Here is a 25334-nt window from a genome sequence, read left to right as displayed (position 1 = left end):
ATAAACACTATGCCATGGGATCGGTACATCAAAGATCTCTTCCCAACTATTTTGCAATCTATATGGGACGGCTGTCAATCCTTTGGTCCTTAAGTGAAACTGATATATTTTTTTATTTATCACAGTTTTCCTTAACCAATTATGTTCTTTAATGCAAGGCCGACAGACAAGTTCCTTACTTTCTCCCCCCTCCACTTTCCTCTTCCATTTTTGCGGTAATGCTGCCATTATTTGGTTGTAATTTTGGGTAGAGCAGACATTTCCATATGTTTTTGTTAGCTGCATGTGCGTCATAACTCCACCAGTCCTACCGATGATATCATTTACAAAGATTATACCTTTTTTAAACATTCTGTCAAAAAATAAAGGTTTTTTGTCAATTAGTATATTTGAATTTAACCACAATATTTGTTGCATTATTTGTTCTGTCGTTTCTGGAGGATTAAATTGAAATTGCAACCAACTTTCTATGGCTTGTTTTAGAAATAGTGACATTTGGGAGATTATTTCCTTTTCAAATAACTGAAAGTGTGAGGTTGTAATCTGAATAAAGGGAAAAAGGCCTTTCTTGAACATTGGGTGAGACAATCTTACTAATTTGCTTGAGAACCAGTTCGGATTTAAGTATAACTTTTGTAAGACTGAAGCTTTTAGTGATAGGTCTAATGCTTTAATATTTAATAATTTCTGTCCTCCGAATTCATATTCATTATATAAATATGCTCTTTTAATTTTGTCTGGCTTGCCGTTCCAAATAAAATTGAATATTTTTTTCTCATATAATTTAAAAAACTGTTCGCTAGGCGTAGGCAAGACCATAAGCAAATAGGTAAACTGTGATAATACTAATGAGTTAATCAGGGTGATTTTTCCACAAATTGACAGGTATTTTCCTTTCCATGGTAGTAAGATCTTATCTATTTTTGCTAATTTTCTATTAAAATTTATTGAAGTGAGATCATTTATTTCCTTTGGGATATGTATTCCGAGTATATCCACATCACCATCAGACCATTTTATTGGTAAACTACATGGTAATGTAAAAATTGTATTTTTAGTGATCCAATACGTAATATAGTACATTTGTCATAATTTGGTTGTAATCCAGAGAGGTTAGAAAATGTATCTAGATCCTCTATGAGGCTGTGGAGGGATTCTAGTTGTGGATTTAAAAAAAAACATGAATCATCAGCGTACAATGCCACCTTTGTTTTTAAGGTCTTTATTTCTAATCCTCTGATATTATTATTAGATCTGATTTTAATCGCTAACATCTCGATGGCCACAATAAATAGATATGCCGATAGTGGACAACCTTGTTTCACTCCTCTTGACAGTTTAAAACTTTCTGAGAAATAGCCATTATTTACTATTTTACACCTAGGGTTACTATACATGATTTTGACCCATTTTATAAGAGATTCTCCAAAATTGAAATGCTCCAGGCATTTATATATAAACCCCAGTCGAACTTTATCAAATGCCTTTTTCGAAGTCTGCTATGAATAGCAGGCCTGGTTTCCCATATTTTCCATAGTGTTCTAATGTTTCCAATACTTGCCTTATATTATCTCCAATGTATCTTCCATGTAAAAAACCTGTCTGATTAGAATGAATAATATCCGGCAATACCTTTTTAATTCTATGCGCTATACATTTTGCTAGGATTTTTGCATCACAACACTGAAGTGTAAGGGGCCTCCAATTTTGTAAATGGACTGGATCTTTATATTTTCCACTTGTATCCTGTTTCAGTAATAATGAGATCAGTCCTTCTTCTTGAGTGTCAGATAATCTACCATTTACATAGGAGTGGTTAAAACATGCTAATAACGGTCCTCTTAGTATATCAAAAAAAGTTTGGTATACCTCGACTGGTATGCCATCCAACCCTGGAGTTTTCCCAGACTTAAAGTCTTTAATTGCATCCAGAAGTTCCTCCTCTGTAATTTCACCTTCACATGAGTCTTTCTGTGTGGCTGTTAATTTGACATTATCAATAGAAAAAAAATCTCTACAATTAGCTTCAGTTAGAGGAGATGGAGGCGACTGAAAAGAAAACATATGCTTAAAGTACTTTGTTTCTTCCTTCAAAATGTCATTTGGTGAATCATGGGTGACTCCGTCAATTGTAACCAGTTTCATTAAGTTCTTTTTGGTAGCATTCCTATGTTGAAGATTAAAAAAGAATTTTGTGCATTTTTCCCCATATTCCATCCAGTTTGCTTTATTTTTATAATATGTTACACTTGATCTTTCTTGAATAAATTTCTCCATTTCTTTTTGTTTTTCCTCTAATTTATTCTGAGCCAAAGAGACTCTTAGTTAGAGAGTGTTGCTGGGTTACTGTCTATCTCTCCTTTGATTGGCCCACTGATACTTCCTGCTTGATATTACAGGGTTGAGATGATTGACTCCCCTGTTTCAAACTCTCCGCTTCGCTCTCCAAATGACCCCTCTTTCCTTCCATATAATCCCTGTCTCTCTCTACCCCTCCCTTGTCTCCCTCTATCTATTCCCTCTCTCTCTCCACTCCTTCGCCATTCCCAGTCCCCTCCCCCTCTCCACCGCTGGCGGGGATCTCAGTAGTCATGTCATTGTCATAGTCTGTTATCAGGAATGTGGGCTGTATGCAAGAACAGAGTCTCACCAGCTCTTCATCCTCATCATCATCATCATCACTGGTCCTGATGGCCTCTTCATCCCCCAGGAAGCAGTCATCATCCCCAATGGAGGCTGTCTCAGGGCTGTGTGTGGAGGGTCTGCACTCCTCAGGGTACCCAGGTGGTCCTACCTGCTCTGGGGAGGGCGTGGTCAGTACAGGTATGTGTGCCTTCCCTGGGGTGGGTTTAGGTGGGGGTGTCCCTACCCTGTCCTGCTCTGGACAGGGTGGAGTAAGTAAAGGTGTGTGAGTATCTCCTGTACACTCTGGAGTGTGTATTGGGTCTGGAGTAGGTGAAAGAAAGAGAGGTGTGGTCATTGAGGTAGGAGGAGGTGTGGGGTGAGGGGGTGAGTTGATAGGAATGGGAGGAGGTAAAGGTGTGTCTTTAGGGGTCTCTTCTACCTGAGTGGGTGTATCTACCTCTTCTGCAATAGGGAAGGGGTGTGTACGTGAAAATGTGTCTGTAGATAAAGGTTCGGACATCTGATTCAGGGTAGGTGTGGGGTGAGTGGGGGTGCTAAAGCTAGAGTTGTCCAAGGGTTGAGTGGATGTTGTGAGTAGTTCAGGTGTGGTGGTTGTAGCAGGTGTATGGGTGGAGTTGGGTGAAGTAGGGCCATGACTGGGGTCTGTAGGAGTGGTGCTGGGTAGTATAGGCTGGATGTAGGTCGTTGAGGATGTAGCTATAGGTATAGAATTGAGTGGAGAAGAGTTGGAGTCTGCAGGGGTGTAGATGCTCTGACTGCCCAGTAGCTTGGAGGTGGAGCTGCTCAGACCCTCCTTTTTTAATTTCACCTCATCCAGAACTGGCATGGGACTACTGTGACTCACCTGGGGAGAAAACACACACACACATATCAACATGGCTACACTATGCCCTGTATGACACACACACACACACACACACACACACACACACACATACACACACACACACACACACACACACAAAGGGGCTGGGGGGGAGGAGAGACTCACCAGTTGGAACCATTGTAATCTCTAAACCAGCAGGGGTGAGGGGAGAGGAGACAGAGAGACACACGGGTCAGACCACAGGACCAGAATGTGTAAATGTTAGAGCTTAAAAGTTAAAAGGTTAGGGGTCAGAGTGAGGTGTCAGTGTATCTCACCACGTTGGGGTGTTTCCCCTGGGCTATACAGCCCCTGTCCTCTGGGTCCTTCTGTCCTCTGTTTGTCTGGAGTACATGCTGCAGTGCATACAGAGCGCAGCCTAACAGAGTCAGCCCCAGGATGACCACACCCATAGCCTTGCCCACTGCACAGCTACCAGGAAGAAGCCCGTCCCCCAATGGGCCCTGAGGGACTGCACACACACACGTGCACGCACACACACACACACATATATACTCTGAGTGTACAAAACATTAGGAACACCATTTATACTGACTCTAGACACACACACACACACACACACACACACACACACACACACACACACACACACACATCACTCACATACAGTCATCATATACGCTGCTGCTACTCTGTTTATCATACACTGAATGTACAAAACATTAGGAAAGCCTTCCTAATATTGAGTTGCACCCCCTTTTGCATTGAGAACACCCTCAATTCGCCTGGGCATGGACTCTCCAAGGTGTTGAAAGCATTCCACAGGGATGCTGGCCCATGTTGACTCCAATGTTTCCCACAGTTGTGTCAAGTTGGCTGGATGTCCTTTGGGTGGTGGACCATTCTTGATACACATGGGAAACTGTTGAGCTTGAAAAACCCAGCAGCGTTGCAGTTCTTGACACACTCAAACCGGTGCGCCTGGCACCTAATACCATACCCTGTTCAAAGGCACTTAAATATTTTGTCATGCCCATTCACCCTCTGAATGGCACACATACACAATCCATGTCTCAATTGTCTTTAACCTGTCTCCTCCCCTTCATCTACACTGATTTAAGTGGATTTAACAAGTGACACCAATAACGGATCATAGATTTCACCTGGATTAATCTGGTCAGTCTATCATGTTTTGTACACTCAGTGTACATACATACACTGATGATGAACTGCAGAGCAAGTATGACCACACAGATTCCAAATGTGTGTGTGTGTGTGTGTGTGTGTGTTACCTGTTTGTCCTTCATACAGCACCTCCACCTTTATGAGAGCCGTGGCCATTTCACCTGACTCCAGATCTACAGCCACTACCTGCAGGATATCATCATCATCAACATCAGCTTCACCAATGCAGCTTGTCCATCCTCAATAGAGATGAATTACGTTGTTCTCTGGTACTACTGTTCTGTCCAATCAAAGCCCACCTTCAGACGGTGTTTCTGTGATGGCCGTAGCTGATTGGTCCTGGCGATCAGAAGCCCCTCCTGTATGATGTGGTAGAACTGTGTGTGATTGGACGAGGACCTCAGGGAGTAGTGCATCTTGGGATTGATTCCCTATCGATTGAGAGAAGAGAGAGTTGAAGTTACAGAATATTACACTATGCATAGTCTAGCTGTGTGTATGTGCGTGTGTGTGCACGTGTGTACATACATCAGAGAAGTCCCTGTCCTGTGTCTGTATTAGCAGCACAGTGTTGCCATAAGTGTTGACCAGTGAGGCAGGGCTGTCGCCTTCGGTGACAAAGCCACGGTATTCAGCCCGACCGAACTGGGGAGGAAAGTGGTTGACAGCCACAACATGGACCACCACGGTGGCAACTGAGTACTTCCTAGGGTCATTCCTCTGGTACGCCTGAGGAGGGGGAGAAAGTTTTCAGTTATTAATGGTTTTATTCAGTCTCTATACAGTTTATTATGTACACCCATCTAGTACCGGGTTGGACCCCCCTTTGCCTCCAGAACAGCCCGAATTCTTCAGAGCATGGAAACGTTGCTCAATTGGTATCAAGGGACCTAACGTGTGCCAGGAAAACATTCCCCTGTAGGAGCGAACCATTTTTGTGAACGGGGTGGTGTACCTTATAAACTGTCTGCATACTGTCTGCAAACTGTCTGCATAAGTGTGTGTGTGTGTGTGTGTGTCTCACCATGACTCGTAGGCGTAGTGTGGGTGTCTGTAGTCTGTTCTCTACTCCTCTTGTCAGACGTACCTCCCCTGTCAGCTCATCCATCACGAAATGCCCGCTATCAGCCCCTGACAACATGTAGCTAGCTATATTATCAGCTCCTAATATTACGCTATATTTCATTGTGAAGCTAAACTATGGTGTTTTGTGTGTGTGTGTGTGTTACCTGACAGGATGCTGTAGCTGAGAGGTGAGCTGAGGCCTCTGTCTCCATCCACAGCATTGATCGGCCCCGGAGAGAAGTCCAGAAGAACGTCCTATAAAAGAGACAACATTAACACAATACATCAGTCCCTAACCTCTAACCACCGACACCAACCACCAACAGCTAACCCTGGTCACTAACCTGTTGGCCTTCTGTGATGTTAACTGTGTAGATGGGGTTGGTGCAGACACGATTTGATTGGTTGTTGGAGAGGGGCGTGCACGGCAGGAATTGTGGGTACTGGTCGTCTCCGTCCAAGATATTCACGGTCAGGATGGCACTGGTGTTGAACTTCTCTGCAGTGTTCATCTCCTACTCATACATAAACACACACACACACACAGACCGTATCAGACTGAAACAGACTGGTTGATGGTTAGGAACAGTTAGTTCCAGTCATGCAATCTGACTGGTTAAAGGTGTGCATTATTCACAACATACAGTGGGGGAAAAAAGTATTTAGTCAGCCAACAATTGTGCAAGTTCTCCCACTTAAAAAGATGAGAGGCGCCTGTAATTTTCATCATAGGTACACGTCAACTATGACAGACAAATTGAGGAAAAAATATCCAGAAAATCACATTGTAGGATTTTTAATGAATTTATTTGCAAATTATGGTGGAAAATAAGTATTTGGTCACCTACAAACAAGCAAGATTTCTGGCTCTCAAAGACCTATAACTTCTTCTTTAAGAGGCTCCTCTGTCCTCCACTCGTTACCTGTATTAATGGCACCTGTTTGAACTTGTTATCAGTATAAAAGACACCTGTCCACAACCTCAAACAGTCACACTCCAAACTCCACTATGGCCAAGACCAAAGAGCTGTCAAAGGACACCAGAAACAAAATTGTAGACCTGCACCAGGCTGGGAAGACTGAATCTGCAATAGGTAAGCAGCTTGGTTTGAAGAAATCAACTGTGGGAGCAATTATTAGGAAATGGAAGACATACAAGACCACTGATAATCTCCCTCGATCTGGGGCTCCACGCAAGATCTCACCCCGTGGGGTCAAAATGATCACAAGAACGGTGAGCAAAAATCCCAGAACCACACGGGGGGACCTAGTGAATGACCTGCAGAGAGCTGGGACCAAAGTAACAAAGCCTACCATCAGTAACACACTACGCCGCCAGGGACTCAAATCCTGCAGTGGCAGACGTGTCCCCCTGCTTAAGCCAGTACATGTCCAGGCCCGTCTGAAGTTTGCTAGAGTGCATTTGGATGATCCAGAAGAGGATTGGGAGAATGTCATATGGTCAGATGAAACCAAAATATAACTTTTTGGTAAAAATTCAACTCGTCGTGTTTGGAGGACAAAGAATGCTGAGTTGCATCCAAAGAACACCATACCTACTGTGAAGCATGGGGGTGGAAACATCATGCTTTGGGGCTGTTTTTCTGCAAAGGGACCAGGACGACTGATCCGTGTAAAGGAAATAATGAATGGGGCCATGTATCGTGAGATTTTGAGTGAAAACCTCCTTCCATCAGCAAGGGCATTGAAGATGAAACGTGGCTGGGTCTTTCAGCATGACAATGATCCCAAACACACCGCCCGGGCAACGAAGGAGTGGCTTCGTAAGAAGCATTTCAAGGTCCTGGAGTGGCCTAGCCAGTCTCCAGATCTCAACCCCATAGAAAATCTTTGGAGGGAGTTGAAAGTCCGTGTTGCCCAGCGACAGCCCCAAAACATCACTGCTCTAGAGGAGATCTGCATGGAGGAATGGGCCAAAAAACCAGCAACAGTGTGTGAAAACCTTGTGAAGACTTACAGAAAACGTTTGACCTGTGTCATTGCCAACAAAGGGTATATAACAAAGTATTGAGAAACTTTTGTTATTGACCAAATACTTATTTTTCACCATAATCTGCAAATAAATTCATAAAAAATCCTACAATGTGATTTTCTGGATTTTTTTTCCTCATTTTGTCTGTCATAGTTGACATGTACCTATGATGAAAATTACAGGCCTCTCTCATCTTTTTAAGTGGGAGAACTTGCACAATTGGTGGCTGACTAAATACTTTTTTTCCCCACTGTATATCACGCAGATTGTAGGTGCAGCCAAGCTCTTTCTGTAACAGTAGGTCTATTTAGTATACCAAAGCGTATATGGTGATCTCCAGTTGTGTTTTGGTCTCGTAGTCCAGAGGCTTGGCCAGTATCACCTCTCCACTGTTAGGGAGATCCACTCTGAAGCAGGCAGCATCAGGCTGGAACAGAGACCACCCACAAATACTGTACACACTCATTTAAATGCACAACCTTGTTGATACAGTAAGAAGATCTGGTATTTATTTATGTATAAAAGGTTATTAATACAGTACCGAGGTCTGGTCGATGGAGTACATGATGGTGTCGTCATCTGCATCTGTGGCCTGGACTGTAAACACCACTGTATTCACCTCCGCCAGCTAAACATAGATATCACGCAATAGTCTGCTTCTGTGTGTGTGTGTGTGTGTGTGGGTGTGTGTGTGTGTGTGTGTGTGTGTGTGTGTGTGTGCACGTGCGTGCATGTGTAGTCTATTTACCTCACTGATGCTGCGAGTCTGAATGGTGCTCTCCACAAACTCAGGAGTGTTATCATTCTCATTTAGAATCTCCACCATGATCCTGTACTCACTCTGAAACACACACACACACATTTAGAAATTTGGGATCCATAGTAAAATCACTGTGGTACAAAGGACAAATATATTTCCAGAAATGAAGAGTCTCTACCTTCACAGTGTCCTCCTCATAGCAGGTCAACGCTGCCATTAGGACTGGGCCCTGCACCTGAAACACACACACAAACACACACACACACGCTTCATATCTGCAGAGCAGGTTGGCATTTATTGTCATGAATCTTGACCTGGAGGCAGCTCTGCAGACAGGTCACTAGCAGACACAAAGTCATACAATTTTAAACCTAACCTTAATCTTCAGGGCAAGATTAATGCAAGGGCTCACAGGGGCTAAAGCCCCCAGGCCCAAGCCATAGTGGGTCCAACAGGCAAAAAAATAAAATAGAAATGTTATAATTTATATATTTTTTAAATCCAACCATAGGAGCCCGCTCTCAGTGTTCAAAATACACCAGAGAGCATAATTTAGGATCAACATAAAGTTTCTTAAAAGGGTGTTGGGCCACCACTAGCTGCCAGAACAGCTTAAATGCGCCTTGGTATAGATTCTACTAGTGGACCTAAACCATGCCAGGAAAATACACACCATTACATAATCCCTCATTTACTCAAGTGTTTCCTTTATTTTGGCAGTTACCGGTATGCCTACAGTCGGGAAGGCCGCAATTTGGCAGCATGTACGCCAAATATACAGCTTGTTGCATTGTGGCCATATAGACATACAGTGGGGGAAAAAAGTATTTAGTCAGCCACCAATTGTGCAAGTTCTCCCACTTAAAAAGATGAGAGAGGCCTGTAATTTTCATCATAGGTACACGTCAACTATGACAGACAAATTGAGAAAAGAAAATCCAGAAAATCACATTGTAGGATTTTTAATGAATTTATTTGCAAATTATGGTGGAAAATAAGTATTTGGTCACGTACAAACAAGCAAGATTTCTGGCTCTCACAGACCTGTAACTTCTTCTTTAAGAGGCTCCTCTGTCCTCCACTCGTTACCTGTATTAATGGCACCTGTTTGAACTTGTTATCAGTATACAAGACACCTGTCCACAACCTCAAACAGTCACACTCCAAACTCCACTATGGCCAAGACCAAAGAGCTGTCAAAGGACACCAAAAACAAAATTGTAGACCTGCACCAGGCTGGGAAGACTGAATCTGCAATAGGTAAATAGCTTGGTTTGAAGAAATCAACTGTGGGAGCAATTATTAGGAAATGGAAGACATACAAGACCACTGATAATCTCCCTCGATCTGGGGCTCCACGCAAGATCTCACCCTGTGGGGTCAAAATGATCACAAGAACGGTGAGCAAAAATCCCAGAACCACACGGGGGGACCTAGTGAATGACCTGCAGAGAGCTGGGACCAAAGTAACAAAGCCTACCATCTGTAACACACTACGCCGCCAGGGACTAAAATCCTGCAGTGCCAGACGTGTCCCCCTGCTTAAGCCAGTACATGTCCAGGCCCGTCTGAAGTTTGCTAGAGTGCATTTGGATGATCCAGAAGAGGATTGGGAAAATGTCATATGGTCAGATGAAACCAAAATAGAACTTTTTGGTAAAAACTCAACTCGTCGTGTTTGGAAAACAAAGAATGCTGAGTTGCATCCAAAGAACACCATACCTACTATGAAGCATGGGGGTGGAAACATCATGCTTTGGGGCTGTTTTTCTGCAAAGGGACCAGGACGACTGATCCGTGTAAAGGAAAGAATGAATGGGGCCATGTATCGTGAGATTTTGAGTGAAAACCTCCTTCCATCAGCAAGGGCATTGAAGATGAAACGTGGCTGGGTCTTTCAGCATGACAATGATCCCAAACACACTGCTCGGGCAACGAAGGAGTGGCTTCGTTAGAAGCATTTCAAGGTCCTTGAGTGGCCTAGCCAGTCTCCAGATCTCAACCCCATAGAAAATCTTTGGAGGGAGTTGAAAGTCCGTGTTGCCCAGCGACAGCCCCAAAACATCACTGCTCTAGAGGAGATCTGCATGGAGGAATGGGCCAAAATACCAGCAACAGTGTGTGAAAACCTTGTGAAGACTTACAGAAAACGTTTGACCTGTGTCATTGCCAACAAAGGGTATATAACAAAGTATTGAGAAACTTTTGTTATTGACCAAATACTTATTTTCCACCATAACTTGCAAATACATTCATAAAAAATCCTACAATGTGATTTAATGGATTTTTTTTCTCATTTTGTCTGTCATAGTTGACGTGTACCTATGATGGAAATTACAGGCCTCTCTCATCTTTTTAAGTGGGAGAACTTGCACAATTGGTGGCTGACTAAATACTTTTTTACCCCACTGTATAATCCATAGAAGGATTTTGGAACCTCTTACCTTGGCAATATGACATGGGTACACTATCAATGGCTGCCAGTCCTGCCAGTCCTGACTTGAATGGAGACTACGACCTACAGTGGGGAGAACAAGTATTTGATACACTGCCGATTTTGCAGGTTTTCCTACTTACAAAGCATGTAGAGGTCTGTAATTTTTATCATAGGTACACTTCAACTGTGCGAGACGGAATCTAAAACAAAAATCCAGAAAATCACATTGTATGATTTTTAAGTAATTAATTTGCATTTTATTGCATGACATAAGTATTTGATACATCAGAAAAGCAGAACTTAATATTTGGTACAGAAACCTTTGTTTGCAATTACAGAGATCATACGTTTCCTGTAGGTCTTGACCAGGTTTGCACACACTGCAGCAGGGATTTTGGCCCACTCCTCCATACAGACCTTCTCCAGATCCTTCAGGTTTCGGGGATGTCGCTGGGCAATACGGACTTTCAGCTCCCTCCAAAGATTTTCTATTGGGTTCAGGTCTGGAGACTGGCTAAGCCACTCCAGGACCTTGAGATGGTTCTTACGGAGCCACTCCTTAGTTGCCCTGGCTGTGTGTTTCGGGTCGTGGTCATGCTGGAAGACCCAGCCACGCCCCATCTTCAATGCTCTTACTGAGGGAAGGAGGTTGTTGGCCAAGATCTCGCGATACATGGCCCCATCCATCCTCCCCTCAATACGGTGCAGTCGTCCTGTCCCCTTTGCAGAAAAGCATCCCCAAAGAATGATGTTTCCACCTCCATGCTTCACGGTTGGGATGGTGTTCTTGGGGTTGTACTCATCCTTCTTCTTCCTCCAAACACGGCGAGTGGAGTTTAGACCAAAAAGCTCTATTTTTGTCTCATCAGACCACATGACCTTCTCCCATTCCTCCTCTGGATCATCCAGATGGTCATTGGCAAACTTCAGACGGGCCTGGACATGCACTGGCTTGAGCAGGGGGACCTTGCGTGTGCTGCAGGATTTTAATCCATGACGACGTAGTGTGTTACTAATGGTTTTCTTTGAGACTGTTGTCCCAGCTCTCTTCAGGTCATTGACCAGGTCCTGCCATGTAGTTCTGGGCTGATCCCTCACCTTCCTCATGATCATTGATGCCCCACGAGGTGAGATCTTGCATGGAGCCCCAGACCGAGGGTGATTGACCGTCATCTTGAACTTCTTCCATTTTCTAATAATTGCACCAACAGTTGTTGCCTTCTCACCAAGCTGCTTGCCTATTGTCCTGTAGCCCATCCCAGCCTTGTGCAGGTCTACAATTTTATCCCCTATGTCCTTACACAGCTCTCTGGTCTTGGCCATTGTGGAGAGGTTGGAGTCTGTTTGATTAAGTGTGTGGACAGGTGTCTTTTATACAGGTAACGAGTTCAAACAGGTGCAGTTAATACAGGTAATGAGTGGAGAACAGGAGGGCTTCTTAAAGAAAAACTAACAGGTCTGTGAGAGCCGGAATTCTTACTGGTTGGTAGGTGATCAAATACTTATGTCATGCAATAAAATGCAAATTAATTACTTAAAAATCATACAATGTGATTTTCTGTATTTTTGTTTTAGATTCCGTCTCTCACAGTTGAAGTGTACCTATGATAAAAATTAGCAGTGTATCAAATACTTGTTCTCCCCACTGTATGAGTTCTTAATCTGGCCCTGTTAATCTTAACCCTAACCTTAACCACACTGCTAATCCTAATGCTTAACCCTAACCTTAAATTAAGACCAAAAAGCTTTTTGTTTTCATGAATAAGGATATAGCCAATTTTTACTTTGAAGCTGGCCCATCTAGCAGAAATCGCTCAGTTCTTCCTTCAGGGCAAGATTCATGACAATACATTTCAACCTGAATCTGCACATGACCCTGCTGTGTGTTGTTGTTTGAGTCATGTACCAAACCAAGACAGAATCCTGTCATCATTGTGACGAAGTTGCAATAAAGTATTTAAGATTACCTCCCGGTCCAGAACTCTGTCCAATGAGGCATTGAGTCTAATGCTCCGCCCTTCCAGGAAGAACCAATCAGCATCCTCCCCAGTTAGGCTCCAGACAACATCATTGGCCGTCAGCTCTGTGTTGAGCTCAATGATAAGTTCTCCCATCATGCTGTTCTCTCTGATCGTGGAAAACACATCCTGGCCCTCTAGACATTGGTTCCCTGCCAATCAGACAAGCCCATGATTAGCACAGTAGCCAATCAGACAAAGTGTTGAGCCTTTGAGGTATAAGCCACGCAGGAAGCACAATTTCTGCTGACAACAAACACCTTGTAGGTAGATATTTAAAGGTTATTTCACCACATAGATTTAATAAATTACATTCATTCTGGCAAAGCAATAACAACACAGCCTACAAGAAGGTGTGCTAACCCTGATGAAAAAACAGCATAGACCAGCATAAATTTCAAGCTGGTCCATGCTGGTCTAGCTGGTCAAGCTGGTCTGACCAGCAGATGTGTAGTGGAGGGTATACGCAGGTATACACCGTATACCCAATTATTTTGTGGGCATTGCGCATATTCACTTCTTAATCCACACAATGCGTATCAAAGTAGTGGAGTGGAGTGGAGGTAGAGCACGGCGCTTGTAACGCCAAGGTAGTGGGTTCGATCCCCGGGACCACCCATACACAAAAATGTATGCACGCATGACTGTAAGTCGCTTTGGATAAAAGCGTCTGCTAAATGGCATATTATTATATGGCATGTCAATTAATAAGGCTGATGGAACAGATCAGAATGTTTAGCTTAAAATGTTGATAAACTATTATTTCTTCACATTTTAAACACAGCAATATGCACACAGTGTTAGGCCTATGTGCAAATGTTCCAAATTGCAATTTGCTGTAAAACACCATTCTAAAACGCGCACAGCACATGCAAGCGGACAGAGATGGAAATATCTGTAGAAATGTAGAAAGAGGGGAGATCTAAAGATGCAACAACTATCATTGGTTGCTAATATGATTAGAATAATGCCTTTGGCTGCTAGACAATGAAATAAAGTTGATTGGAAAACCAATAGAACAGGAGAGCACATATAAGGAAGTCTTTCAAAAATACAGGGACTTCAGAAAGTATTCACACCCCTTGACTTTTTCCATATTTTGCTGTGTTACAAAGTGGGATTAAATGGGATTTAATTGTCATTTTTTGTCAACAATCTACACAAAATACTCTGTAATGTCAAAGTGGAAGAAACTTTCTAACATTTGTTTAAAAAAATATGAAAATGAAAATACAAATATGTCTTGATTAGATACTGTAAGTATTCAACCCCCTGAGTCAAGACATGTTAGAATCACCTTAGGCAGCGATTACAGCTGTGAGTCTTTTTGGTTGTATCTAAGAGCTTTGCACACCTGGATTATATAATATTTGCACGTTATTCTTTAAAAACTTCTTCAAGCTCTGTCAAGTTGGTTGTTGATCATTGAGAGACAGCCATTTTCAACTCTTGCCATAGATTGTCAAAACTGTTACTAGGCCACAGGAACATTCAGTGTCGTCTTGGTAAGCAACTCCAGTGTATATTTGGTCTTGTGATTTAGGTTATTGTCCTGCTGAAAGGTGAATTTGTCTCCCAGTGTCTGTTGGAAAACAGACTGAACCTGGTTTTCCTCTGGGATTTTGCCTGGGCTTAGCTCTATTCCATTTATTTTTATCTTAAAAAACACTCCCTAGTCCTTGCCGACGACAAGCATACCCATAATATGATGCAGCCACCACCATGCTTGAAAATATGAAGTGGTACTCAGTGATGTGTTGTGTTGGATTTGCCCCAAACATGACACTTTGTAAATTTAATTTCTTTGCCATATTTTTTGCAGTTTTACTTTATTGCCTTATTGCAAACAGGATGCAATATTTTATTTATTTATTGCAAACAGGATGCAATATTTGTTATTTTGTACAGGCTTCTTTATTTTCATTCTGTCGATTAGGTTAGTATTTTGGAGTAACTACAATATTGTTGATGCATCCTAAGTTTTGCACAGCCATTAACTCTGTAACTGTTTCAAAGTCACCGTTGGCCTCAGTGTGAAATCCCTGAGCGGTTTCCATCCTATCCGGCAACTGAGTTAGGAAGGATGCCTGTATCTTTGTAGTGACTGGGTGTATTGATATACCATCCAAGTGTAATTAATAACTTCACCATGCTCAAAGGGATATTCAAACAATTAAGGAACAGGAAAAATATCATGATGCTAAAGATAGGCCTAACCGTCTTCTGGAGGATTGAAAGGCTTTCCCAAAAACCTTAATTAAATGATAACGACCTACAAAGTAGCCTATGCCTACCTGGCAGAATGATATCATGATTATTTGCATTAATCCAGTGGCCATTTGTTTTGCAAATGCCATCTCATGTGGGCTTCAGAAACACTGCTAACCAAACAACAGTGCTAGGTGCCTGCTCAGTTGAATTTAAGGGTAACTACACTCAAAAATCTAAATTTCTTTAAAAAATCCCAGACCTCAAAAGTGGTCTCCTGATGTGGTTTAAGCATTGTTGTGAACATCCAATTATTTATTTTTTAAATAAATAAATAAAGTATGACTGAGAGCGAAAACATGATTCATTTTTGGTTGAAAAATCTGAAACCTGTGATTGACAGCCTCATTTATCTATTTCAATAGGCCTACCATTAGCCTACTTGAACTGTACAGCTTGGGTTGGCCTGACTGTGAAAAAACAAAATGGGATTTATCATTTTAGGTCATTCAGAGTGTATGTCACTGTTTGTCATAGAATTGTTCACACACGGCGCCTTTCCTTTGCTGGATGGGCCTTTTGGAACATTTTGGGCAAAATTTGAATATACAGTAGCTGACATGGGCTAATTGATTGACTATCAGTGACTGACATAACAAGAAAAACTGCTGATGCACAACCAAATTTCGAAATTGCACTTGATACGAGGGCCTTTAAAAGGGGGGCACCCATTGCCAATCCCTGCCATATCCTGTAGACTCTGCTGTACTCCAGCCCTTTTTATCTTCTTTCTAAAATTAGGGTTTCGATTCAATCAAATCGAGCGTTAACCCTCGGTTGTTCTTGTGTGTCACAAACCACCCCCTTCCTTCCCACTGGGCACACATTGGTGGAATCAACGTTGTTTCCACGTCAATTCAATGAAATTATGTTGAACCAACGTGGAATAGACGTTGAATTGACGGCGACAGAAAGTGTAGGCTATTGCATAATTTTCATGTTAATTTGGATGCGAGGATTTAAAGCCAATCAGTCTTATCGGATGTAGGGCCTGTAGCCTACAATAGAACATCATGCATTCAAGTGTTTGAACTTGTAACGCGGCTGCAGGAACTTCTAACGTGGCTGCATGGGATTAGTTGGATATAAAGTCAGGTGGTTTCGTTGCATCCAATGGCAGTGTAGGCGATAAGGTAACACAAGGAGCCGCTTGTAGATTTGAAAGCTCTAACACAGTTCCACCTCCGACAACGCCAAAACAACCGTAATGCGGGTGTCGACCAACGCTAACCTGATTGAATCGCGCCCTAGAACGTTCAGAAGGAGTTTTTTCCTCTGTTTGCATGGATGTTGTCACATGTTTGGATCATGTTGTGTTATTCACTCAGAATCAGTCAGTTGCCATACCCTACTCATTACCTTGGGCCCATAGGGCCTGTGTGTGTATGTGTGTGTGTGTGTGTGTGTGTGTGTGTGTGTGTGTGTGTGTGTGTGTGTGTGTGTGTGTGTGTGTGTGTGTGTTTGTGTGTTTGTGTGTGTGTGCTTGTAATGTTTCACATTTGTCAGTAATAAACGTTTCTACATTTCAACCAATTCTTTGAATGACTTTCGATTGTAGGTAAATCATTCTTCACTTTTAATGACTAAAATATGTTGCTCTCAGAGTAAATTGTCATATCCCACTGGGCACACACTGGTTGAACCAACGTTGTTTTCACGTCATTTCAATGAAATGAATTTGAACCAACGTGAAATAGACGTTGAATTGACGTTTATGCCCAGTGGGATGTGATGTATTTATAATTATATCAGGTAATATGCAGTCCACAAGACACCACAACAGATAACTGATAATTTAAGATACTAATTGCATTAACAAGGTAAAGGGAGTATAGTACAGTAATAAACCAACCACATTAGTTCAACACTTCTATATGTTATGATTATGATACCATAATCGTTCCATTAACTCAGGTGATTTTAAATTCACTAATGTGAAAAATAATAACACTTTTGGAGACTATAATGGTTGTTAGAAATGTTATTTCTGGCCGAGGTGGGATTCAAACTTGGGAACTTCGGGTCCACTCTTCCTCTTCCTCAAACGCAGGAAAACAATGTATGTTCGTTGTTTTTCAGCTTATTAATAAATAATGAATAATAAACACATATTTTATTTCTGTTTTCTGTTTTTCAAAAATGTTCCTCCCCCTTTCTTCCCCTTCTTTCTCCGTTCCAACACTAGTCATAAGCATTTGCTGGTCTATGCAGTTTTCTTTTCAGCAGGGAAGGGAGAAGCTTAGGGAAATGTGGTGATGGGTGCATTTGCCATAAACATATACCGGTACACTACAATTGCTTACAATTTTCTCGTCTCACAGTTTGTTCTACATCAGGGTCACCACTCCCGGTCTCCCAAGGCAAGCCATCTTCGACAACGGTAAAGGGATGCCCTGAATGAACCAAAACAGCTAGCTTTTACACACAGCTTCATTGGTAACTCAGCCTAAATTAAAGAGACATAATGGGATCTTAAGCACTTACATATTCGCAACATATTGTACGAATTGGAATTTGTAACATATTATACATTTTTTGCAGGACGTAACATATCATACGAAATCAATGATGTTGTACACAATTGTGCGCAATTTTCAGGGACCCGTGTTGGCTCGTGGGTGCCACTTTCAGAACTACTGGCTAAAAAGTATATGCAAAACCTCTGGAATGCATCTTTAATTACGATGTGGAACACTTGCCACTGACAGTCAAACAGGGTCTAGTTCAACAGTTCTACTTGTTCACAAACACACCATTAAACTGAAAACTATCCTCCCTCCCTACTTGGGTTTTTTTAATTTTTCTATGAGACAGTCAGGGTAAGATAATAGTAAAGTTGTGGTGATGGGTCTTACCTGTGGCTCTGAGGGGACAAAGGAGGAGTAGTGTGGACCAGAGCAGGACCCTCCACCTCCACAGACAAGGCCTCTGTGGCTGCATCACTACAGCCTCAATCAGACACCAGGTCTCAATCCCGGTCCCTAGCCCTGGATCTAGAACCAGACCTTCCTTAACACAGCTCCATGCTCCGGGCCCAGTCCCAGCCTCTCACACCACAACCCCTGGCCTGGAACAGAGAAAGAGAAGTGTGTTAAAATAAGAGCCATTTTGTTGTTAAACAACAAATAGTTTTGCCACTGAGCAATGCAAGGCTATCCGTGGCTAGCTAGCAGTATTGACACGTCTGTCACTGATCAATGCTAAGCTAACTACGACTAGCTAGCTGTATGTATTGACATCGGTGTAACTTAAGTGAGTGATGCTACGCTAACTATAGCTAGCTATATGTCTGTATTTACATAGGCAAGCTGTCATTGAGCAATGCTAGGAAAGGTACAACTAGCTGACATAGTGGCCACTGAGCAAAGCTAAGCTAACTATGGCTAGCCAGCTGTCTGTATTGACAAGGCTGTCACTGAAGAATGCTTGGTTAACTATGGCTAGCTTGCTGTCTGTTTTGTCATGGTGGTCTCTGTGACTAAAAGATGCTAAGCTAACTACCGAGTTTTCTGTATTGACATTGCTTGATTGGCTGTGGGCTTGTGGCCTCAGTATCCCTCACCTTTTCACATTACACTTTATTCAGTGATGTTACTTTGTTGTATTTTACAAATGGCTAATGTTAGCATTGGCCACATTGGAATTCCTGGTCCTGCTTAACTAATCAAGTTAAGGTCTTTACTGAAGCTGTAATTAATCTTTAGTTGGATGGAGATCAGCTCAAAGGGCTAGGACTTTAACAAACGTATACATACTTGCATGCACGCACATACAACACAGACACACACACACAAGTAAGTGGGTTTTTCTTCAGCTTTCCCTGTCTGACAGACCACCTCACCTCTAACCACCCCTTCCACCCCACCTCACCCCTGCTCTCCCCCACATCAGCCCTCCCCGAACCCCTCCCCTGCTTGACTCTGAGACAGACAACCACCCTTCACCCTTCCTATGATCCCCCCCCCCCACCCCACCCCCCTTTCTCCATTGACACAGCAGTACCTTCTAGATGTGAATGGGTTATTGCCAGGTAAGTGATTGAGAGTCACGTAAGGTGACAAACCAGGTCAGGATAAACAACATCGTCAGATCTGTAGAGTATTTGTGAGAGTGTGATTTGAAGGAGTCAGGCGCAGGAGGGTAAATCACAGAATACAGAGTTTATTCCGTAGGACACAGTTATGCTGGATAGCGTCAACAAAATACAGGCACACAGGGAACAATATCCCCGGAAATACAAGATACGTGTAGCTCAACCGAGCTACACTCAACTCACAAATAACAATCACCCACAAGGACAAGGGGGGCAGAGGGAACACTTATATATGTACTAATGAGGGGATATGAACCAGGTGTGTGTAATTGACAAGACAAGACAAATGGAATGATGAGATATGGAGCGGCAGTGGCTAGTAGGCCGGTGACGACGAACGCCGAAGCCTGCCCAAACAAGGAGGGGAGGCAGCTTCGGAGGAAGTTGTGACAGTATTTAAAGACACAGATCCATTCCTGGAGTCTAAATAATGAATCCTGTCTTTTGGCTGTGCTGTCAACAAACCTCCTTCCATGTGGCCTAGTTCTGGTTCCTGTCAAATAAAAATAAAAAATACAATCACATTTTATTTGTTACATGCGCCGAATAAAACAGGTGTAACCTTACTGTGAAATGTTTACTTACAAGCCCTTAACCAACAATGCAATTTTAAGAAAAATAAGAAAAAAGCAACAATAAAATAACAATAACGAGGCTAAATGAAAATAGTCCGGGTAGCCATTTGATTAGCTGTTCAGCAGTCTTATTGCTTGGGGGTGGAGAAGCTGTTAAGAAGCCTTTTGGACCTAGACTTGGCGCTCCGGTACTGCTTGCCGTGCGGTAGCAGGGAGAACAGTCTATGACTAGGGTGGCTGGAGTCTTTGACAATTTGTAGGGCCTTCCTCTGACACCGCCTGGAATAGAGGTCTTGGATGGCAGGAAGCTTGGCCCCAGTGATGTACAAGGCCGTACGCACTACCCTCTGTAGCGCCTTGCGGTCGGAGGCCGAGCACTTGCCATACCAGGCGGTGATGCAACCAGTCAGGATGCTCTCGATGGTGCAGCTGTAGAACTTTTTAAGGATCTGAGGACCCATGCCAAATCTTTTCAGTCTCCTGAGGGGGGAAATAGGTGTTGTCGTGACCTCTTAACGACTGTATTGGTGTGTTTGGACCATGATAGTTTGTTGGTGATGTGGAGACCAAGGAACTTGAAGTTCTCAACCTGCTCCACTACAGCCCCATCGATGAGAATGGTGGCGTGCTCAGCCCTCCTTTTCCTATAGTCCACGATCATCTCTTTTGTCTTGATCACGTTGAGGGAGAGGTTGTTGTCCTGGCACCACACTTTCAGGTCTCTGACCTCCTCCCTGTAGGCTGTCTCATCGTTGTCGGTGATCAGGCCTACCACCGTTGTGTCGTAGGCAAACGTAATGATGGTGTTGGATTCGTGCTTGGCCATGCAATCATGGGTGAACAGGGAGTACAGGAGGGGACTAAGCATGCACCCCTGAGGGGCCCCCGTGTTGAGGATCAGCGTGGCATATGTGTTGTTGCCTACCCTTACCACCTGGGGGCAGCCCGTCAGGATCCAGTTGCAGAGGGAGGTCTTTAGTCCCAGGGTCCTTAGCTTAATGATGTGCTTTGAGGGCACTATGGTGTTGAACGCTGAGCTGTGGTCAATGAATAGCATTCTCATGTAGGTGTTCCTTTTGCCAGGTGGGAAAGGGCAGTGTTGAGTGCAATAGAGATTCCATCATCTGTGGATCTGTTGGGGCGGTATGCAGATTGGAGTGGGTGTAGGTTTCTGGGATGATGGTGTTGATGTGAGCCATGACCAGCCTTTCAAAGCACTTCATGGCTACAGACGTGAATGCTACGGGTCGGTAGTCATTTAGGCAGGTTACCTTGGTGTTCTTGGGCACAGGGACTATGGTGGTTTGCTTGAAACATGTAGGTATAACAGACTCGGCCATGGACAGGTTGAAAATGTCAGTGAAAACACTTGCCAGTTGGTCAGCGCATGTTCGGTGTACACATCCTGGTAATCCGTCTGGCCCTGCGGCCTTGTGAATGTTGACCTGTTTAAAGGTCTTGCTCACATCGGCTACGGAGAGCGTGATCACACAGTCGTCCGGAACAGCTGGTGCTCTCATGCATGCTTCAGTGTTGCTTGCCTCGAAGTGCGCATAGAAGTCATTTAGCTCGTCTGGTAGGCTTGTGTCACTGGGCAGCTCGCAGCTGGGCTTCCCTTTGTAGTCCGTAATAGTTTGCAAGCCCTGCCACATCCGATGAGCGTCGGAGCCGGTGCAGTAGGATTCAATCTTAGTCCTGTATTCATGCTTTGCCTGTTTAATGGTTAGTCTGAGGGCATTGCGGGATTTCTTATAAGTGTCCGCGTTAGAGTCCCGCTCCTTGAAAGTGGCAGCTCTACCCTTTAGCTCAGTGCGGATGTTGCCTGTAATCCATGGTTTCTGGTTGGGGTATGTACATACGGTCACTGTGGGGACGACGTCATCGATGCACTTATTGATGAAGCCGGTGACTGATGTGGTATACTCCTCAATGCCATCGGATGAGTCCCGGAACATATTCCAGTCTGTGCTAGCAAAACGTCCTGTAGCTTAGCATCTGCGTCATCTGACCACTTCCGTATTAAGCGAGTCACTGGTACTTCCTGCTTTAGATTTTGCTTGTAAGCAGGAATCAGGAGGATATAATTATAGTCAGATTTGCCAAATGGAGGGCGAGAGAGAGCTTTGTACGCGTCTCTGTGTGTGGAGTAAAGGTGGTGTAGAGTTTTTTTCCACTTGTTGCACATGTATCATGCTGGTAGAAATTAAGTAAAACGTATGTAAGTTTCCCTGCATTAAAGTCCCTGGCCACTAGGAGCGCCTTCTCTGGATGAGCATTTACTTGTTTGCTTATGGCATTATACAGCTCGTTGAGTGCGGTCTTAGTGCCAGCATCGGTTTATGGTGGTAAATAGACAGCTACGAAAAATCTAGATGAAAACTCTCTTGGTAAATAGTGTGGTCTACAGCTACCTGAGGCGAGCAAAACCTTGAGACTTCCTTAATATTTAGGGTCAGGTTTAGGGATTACTCCATTCCATCTCAATTCCAACAAATAAAGCATCCATGTGTAAATTTGAAATCACGCTGAAATGACAGTCCCATTCCACTAATCTCTCCTAATAAGGGCCCATTCTCTAGTCTACTCGCCCTATGAGAACCTAGAAACACAACCAGCAATACACTAACAACGTACCAGCAATACCATCCCATTACCCAACTACACACACACACACACATTAACTCAAACATGCTGTCTGTCACCCCTCTGTATAAATATTACCCTGCACACACACACACACAGACTTTTCCTTGTTTTACTATCCTTGTGGGGACTTTTGGGGTTTTCCGGTACCCACAAGGATAGTAATACAAGCCCCCCCACACACACACACACATACACATACAGACACACCACCTTTACCTGTGCTGACTGACCTGTAGGTGTTAGATCCTCAGTGGGTTCTGTTCTTAATGCCTAGAGAATACAACATATCTGCTAGACTGCATGAACACACACACGCACACACACACAGCCTTCCACGCAGACCCAGGGAGTCCTCACAGCAATAAACACACACTAAGACACATAAGCACAGATACACAAGCAGACACCACCAAACGTACAGAAAGAAACACGGACCCAAACACACACAGCACTTTAACTCTCTCACAAACACAAGACAGCAGCTTGAAATACATTTCCTGAGGATAACTGTCGGATCAGGGGGAGGGATTTACCTGGTGACGGTCCGATAACCAATCAGAGTACTTCGAGAGCACTAGCCAATCAAGGTGCCTAGAAAGAACGTACTAGAATAGCATGGAGGTTAAAGACAGGAGTCAAAACTCACCTGACTATTCCCTTTTGACTTTCTACACACACCTCTGGGATCCCTGGTGGTTGAGTACGGTTTCCATCAGGCATTCCAGGTCCGGGTTGTGGTGTGGATATAAAGATGTGGCTGATTAGGCCTATTGATGATCTAGTCACAGTGGAGGCAAGGGACACACGTCTTATTAGGGTGTTGTTTGAGCCAGTGTCTGTGTGCGAGTGCGTCAGATTTTCAGGCTTTAGAGAGAACATGCTCTCTGCTAATCAGGCTTGACAAGGGATTACCAATCAAACAAACAGCTTTTAACCCTGACACCCCCGTCCCCTTCTCCACACAAACACACACACACACACACACACACACACACACACATATACACACACCAGACCCAGAGAGAGAGAGGCTGAGAGTAAAGCCTCTCTCTCGTTCTCTCTCTCAATTCAATTCAAAGGGCTTTATTGGCATGGGAAACATACTGTACCTTTACATTGCCAAAGCAAGTGAAATAATTTAGATAATAAACAAAAATGTTGACAATAAAAAATGTACAGTAAACATTACACTCACAAAAGTTTAAAAAGAATAGAGACTATTCAAATGTCCTATTAAGGCTATGTACAGTGTTGCAACGATGTGCAAATAGTTAAAGTACAAAAAGGGAAAATAAATAAACATATGGGTTGTATTTACAATGGTGTTTGTTCTTCACTGGTTGCCCTTTTCTTGTGGCAACAGGTCACAAATATTGCTGTTGTGATGGCACACTGTGGTATTTCACCTAATAGATATGGGAGTTTATCAAAATTTTATTTGTTTTCGAATTCTTTGTGGGTCTGTGTAATCTGAGGGAAATATGTGTCCCTAATATGGTCATACATTTGGCAGGAGGTTAGAAAGTGCAGCTCAGTTTCCACCCCATTTTGTGGGCAGACCCAGACCAGAGCTGAAGACCGGCTTAAAGCTAGCTAGCCCAGTGGCTCATGGAGGTCTTGTCTAGGATGTGGTTGTGGCTGCCTGGTTGGTCAGGTAGACTCACAGCTTTCTGGTAGATCAGATGCTGGTCCCTCGAGAGGTACAACTGATAACAGGACCTTTGTGTCTGAACAGCTAAATCAATGGTGTACATTTAACTTTAAAAGTGTAAAATGTACACCAATTTCAGTGAACATATGAGTCCCACTGTACTGGGGTTAAAATAACATTTTGAAAGTGTTAAAGATTGAACTCTGTTGAACTGTTCCCCATTTAACTCTTAAATATAAGCATCTGCCTCTGGTGCCAAAGGTTGCATGTTCGAATCCAAAGATAGAAAGTTATTTTAGCCTATCCCAAACCTTAAACCTTACCTTAATCATCCAGAGTTAATGCCTAAACTTAACACCAACCTTAAACATTTGGAGTTAATGCCTAAACCTAACCTTAAACACTTCAAAAATTGACCTTTGAGAAACATTTAAGTCTTTTAGCAGACGCTCTTATCCAGAGCGACTTAAAGTTAGTGAGTGCATACAATTTCATACTGGCCCCCCGTGGGAAACGAACCCACAACCCTGGCGTTGCAAGCACCATGCTCTACCAACTGAGCTACAGGGGACATGGATGAATGTCTAATTCTGACGTCAGACTGTGAGAGCTTGTTGGTTGAGGTGTCATTTTATGTTTCTCTCTCTCCTATAGGCTTGAAAGGTGTCATGTGATATGTTTCTCTCTTCACTGTAGGCTGGAGAGGTGTCATGTGAACATATGGATGCATTAGGTCCTCCTCTGCGCTGTAGCTGGTGTTGGGGAGTAGTGAACTACATATATACTGAACAAAAATATAAACGCAACATGCAACAATTTCAAAGATTTTTCTGAGTTACAGTTCATATGAGGAAATCAGTCAATTGAAATAAATTCATTAGGCCCTAATCTATAGATTTCACATGACTGGGAATACCTTTTAAAAAATGGGCCTTACAATTGTGCATTCAAATTGCCATCGATAAAATGCAATTGTGTTCATTGTCCGTAGTTATGCCTGCCCATATCATAACCCCACCGCCACCATGGGACACTCTGTTCACAACATTGACATCAGCAAACCGCTCGCCCACACGACACCATGCACATGGTCTGCAGTTGCGAGGCCAGTTGGATGTACTGCCAAATTCTCTAAAACAACGTTGGAGGCGGCTTATGGTATATAAATTAA

At 43.2% G+C, this 25334-nt stretch overlaps 1 protein-coding gene across 2 annotated transcripts; it reads right to left on the bottom strand.

Moving 5' to 3' along the window:
* Positions 1 to 2255: 2255 nt before the first annotated feature.
* LOC121577202 (cadherin-related family member 5-like) lies at positions 2256 to 23325 on the bottom strand. 2 transcript variants are annotated; one of them, XM_041890962.1, is made up of 17 exons: positions 23159 to 23325; positions 18054 to 18265; positions 17502 to 17591; positions 12880 to 13082; positions 8654 to 8710; positions 8464 to 8556; positions 8257 to 8343; positions 8032 to 8142; positions 6067 to 6237; positions 5887 to 5977; positions 5682 to 5788; positions 5186 to 5386; positions 4957 to 5088; positions 4765 to 4843; positions 3790 to 3983; positions 3638 to 3658; positions 2256 to 3490 (listed from the first exon to the last, which is right to left on the bottom strand). In XM_041890962.1, exons 2-17 carry the CDS (start codon positions 18136 to 18138, stop codon positions 2513 to 2515), a joined length of 2700 nt encoding a protein of 899 aa, XP_041746896.1. In that variant the 5' UTR covers positions 18139 to 18265; positions 23159 to 23325; the 3' UTR covers positions 2256 to 2512. The 2 variants fall into 2 exon arrangements, with proteins under 2 accessions (XP_041746896.1, XP_041746895.1); XM_041890961.1 differs by lacking the exon at positions 23159 to 23325 and adding an exon at positions 22729 to 22964.
* Between the last annotated feature and the right edge of the window lie 2009 nt (positions 23326 to 25334).

Source organism: Coregonus clupeaformis, unplaced genomic scaffold (assembly GCF_020615455.1).
Source record: "Coregonus clupeaformis isolate EN_2021a unplaced genomic scaffold, ASM2061545v1 scaf0128, whole genome shotgun sequence".
NCBI lineage: Eukaryota > Metazoa > Chordata > Actinopteri > Salmoniformes > Salmonidae > Coregonus > Coregonus clupeaformis.
This window is presented reverse-complemented; position numbering and strand designations above follow the sequence as displayed.

What these genes read in the sequence shown, in the direction of transcription:
- LOC121577202 (XM_041890962.1), bottom strand. Translation starts at nt 18,138, where the DNA reads ATGCAGCCACAGAGGCCTTGTCTGTGGAGGTGGAGGGTCCTGCTCTGG. An exon ending in ACTCCATCGACCAGACCTCG is followed by an intron (nt 8,143 to 8,256) that starts GTACTGTATTAA and finishes TCTCTGTTCCAG; the next exon opens with CCTGATGCTGCCTGCTTCAG. An exon ending in CAGCTACAGCATCCTGTCAG is followed by an intron (nt 5,789 to 5,886) that starts GTAACACACACA and finishes ACATGTTGTCAG; the next exon opens with GGGCTGATAGCGGGCATTTC.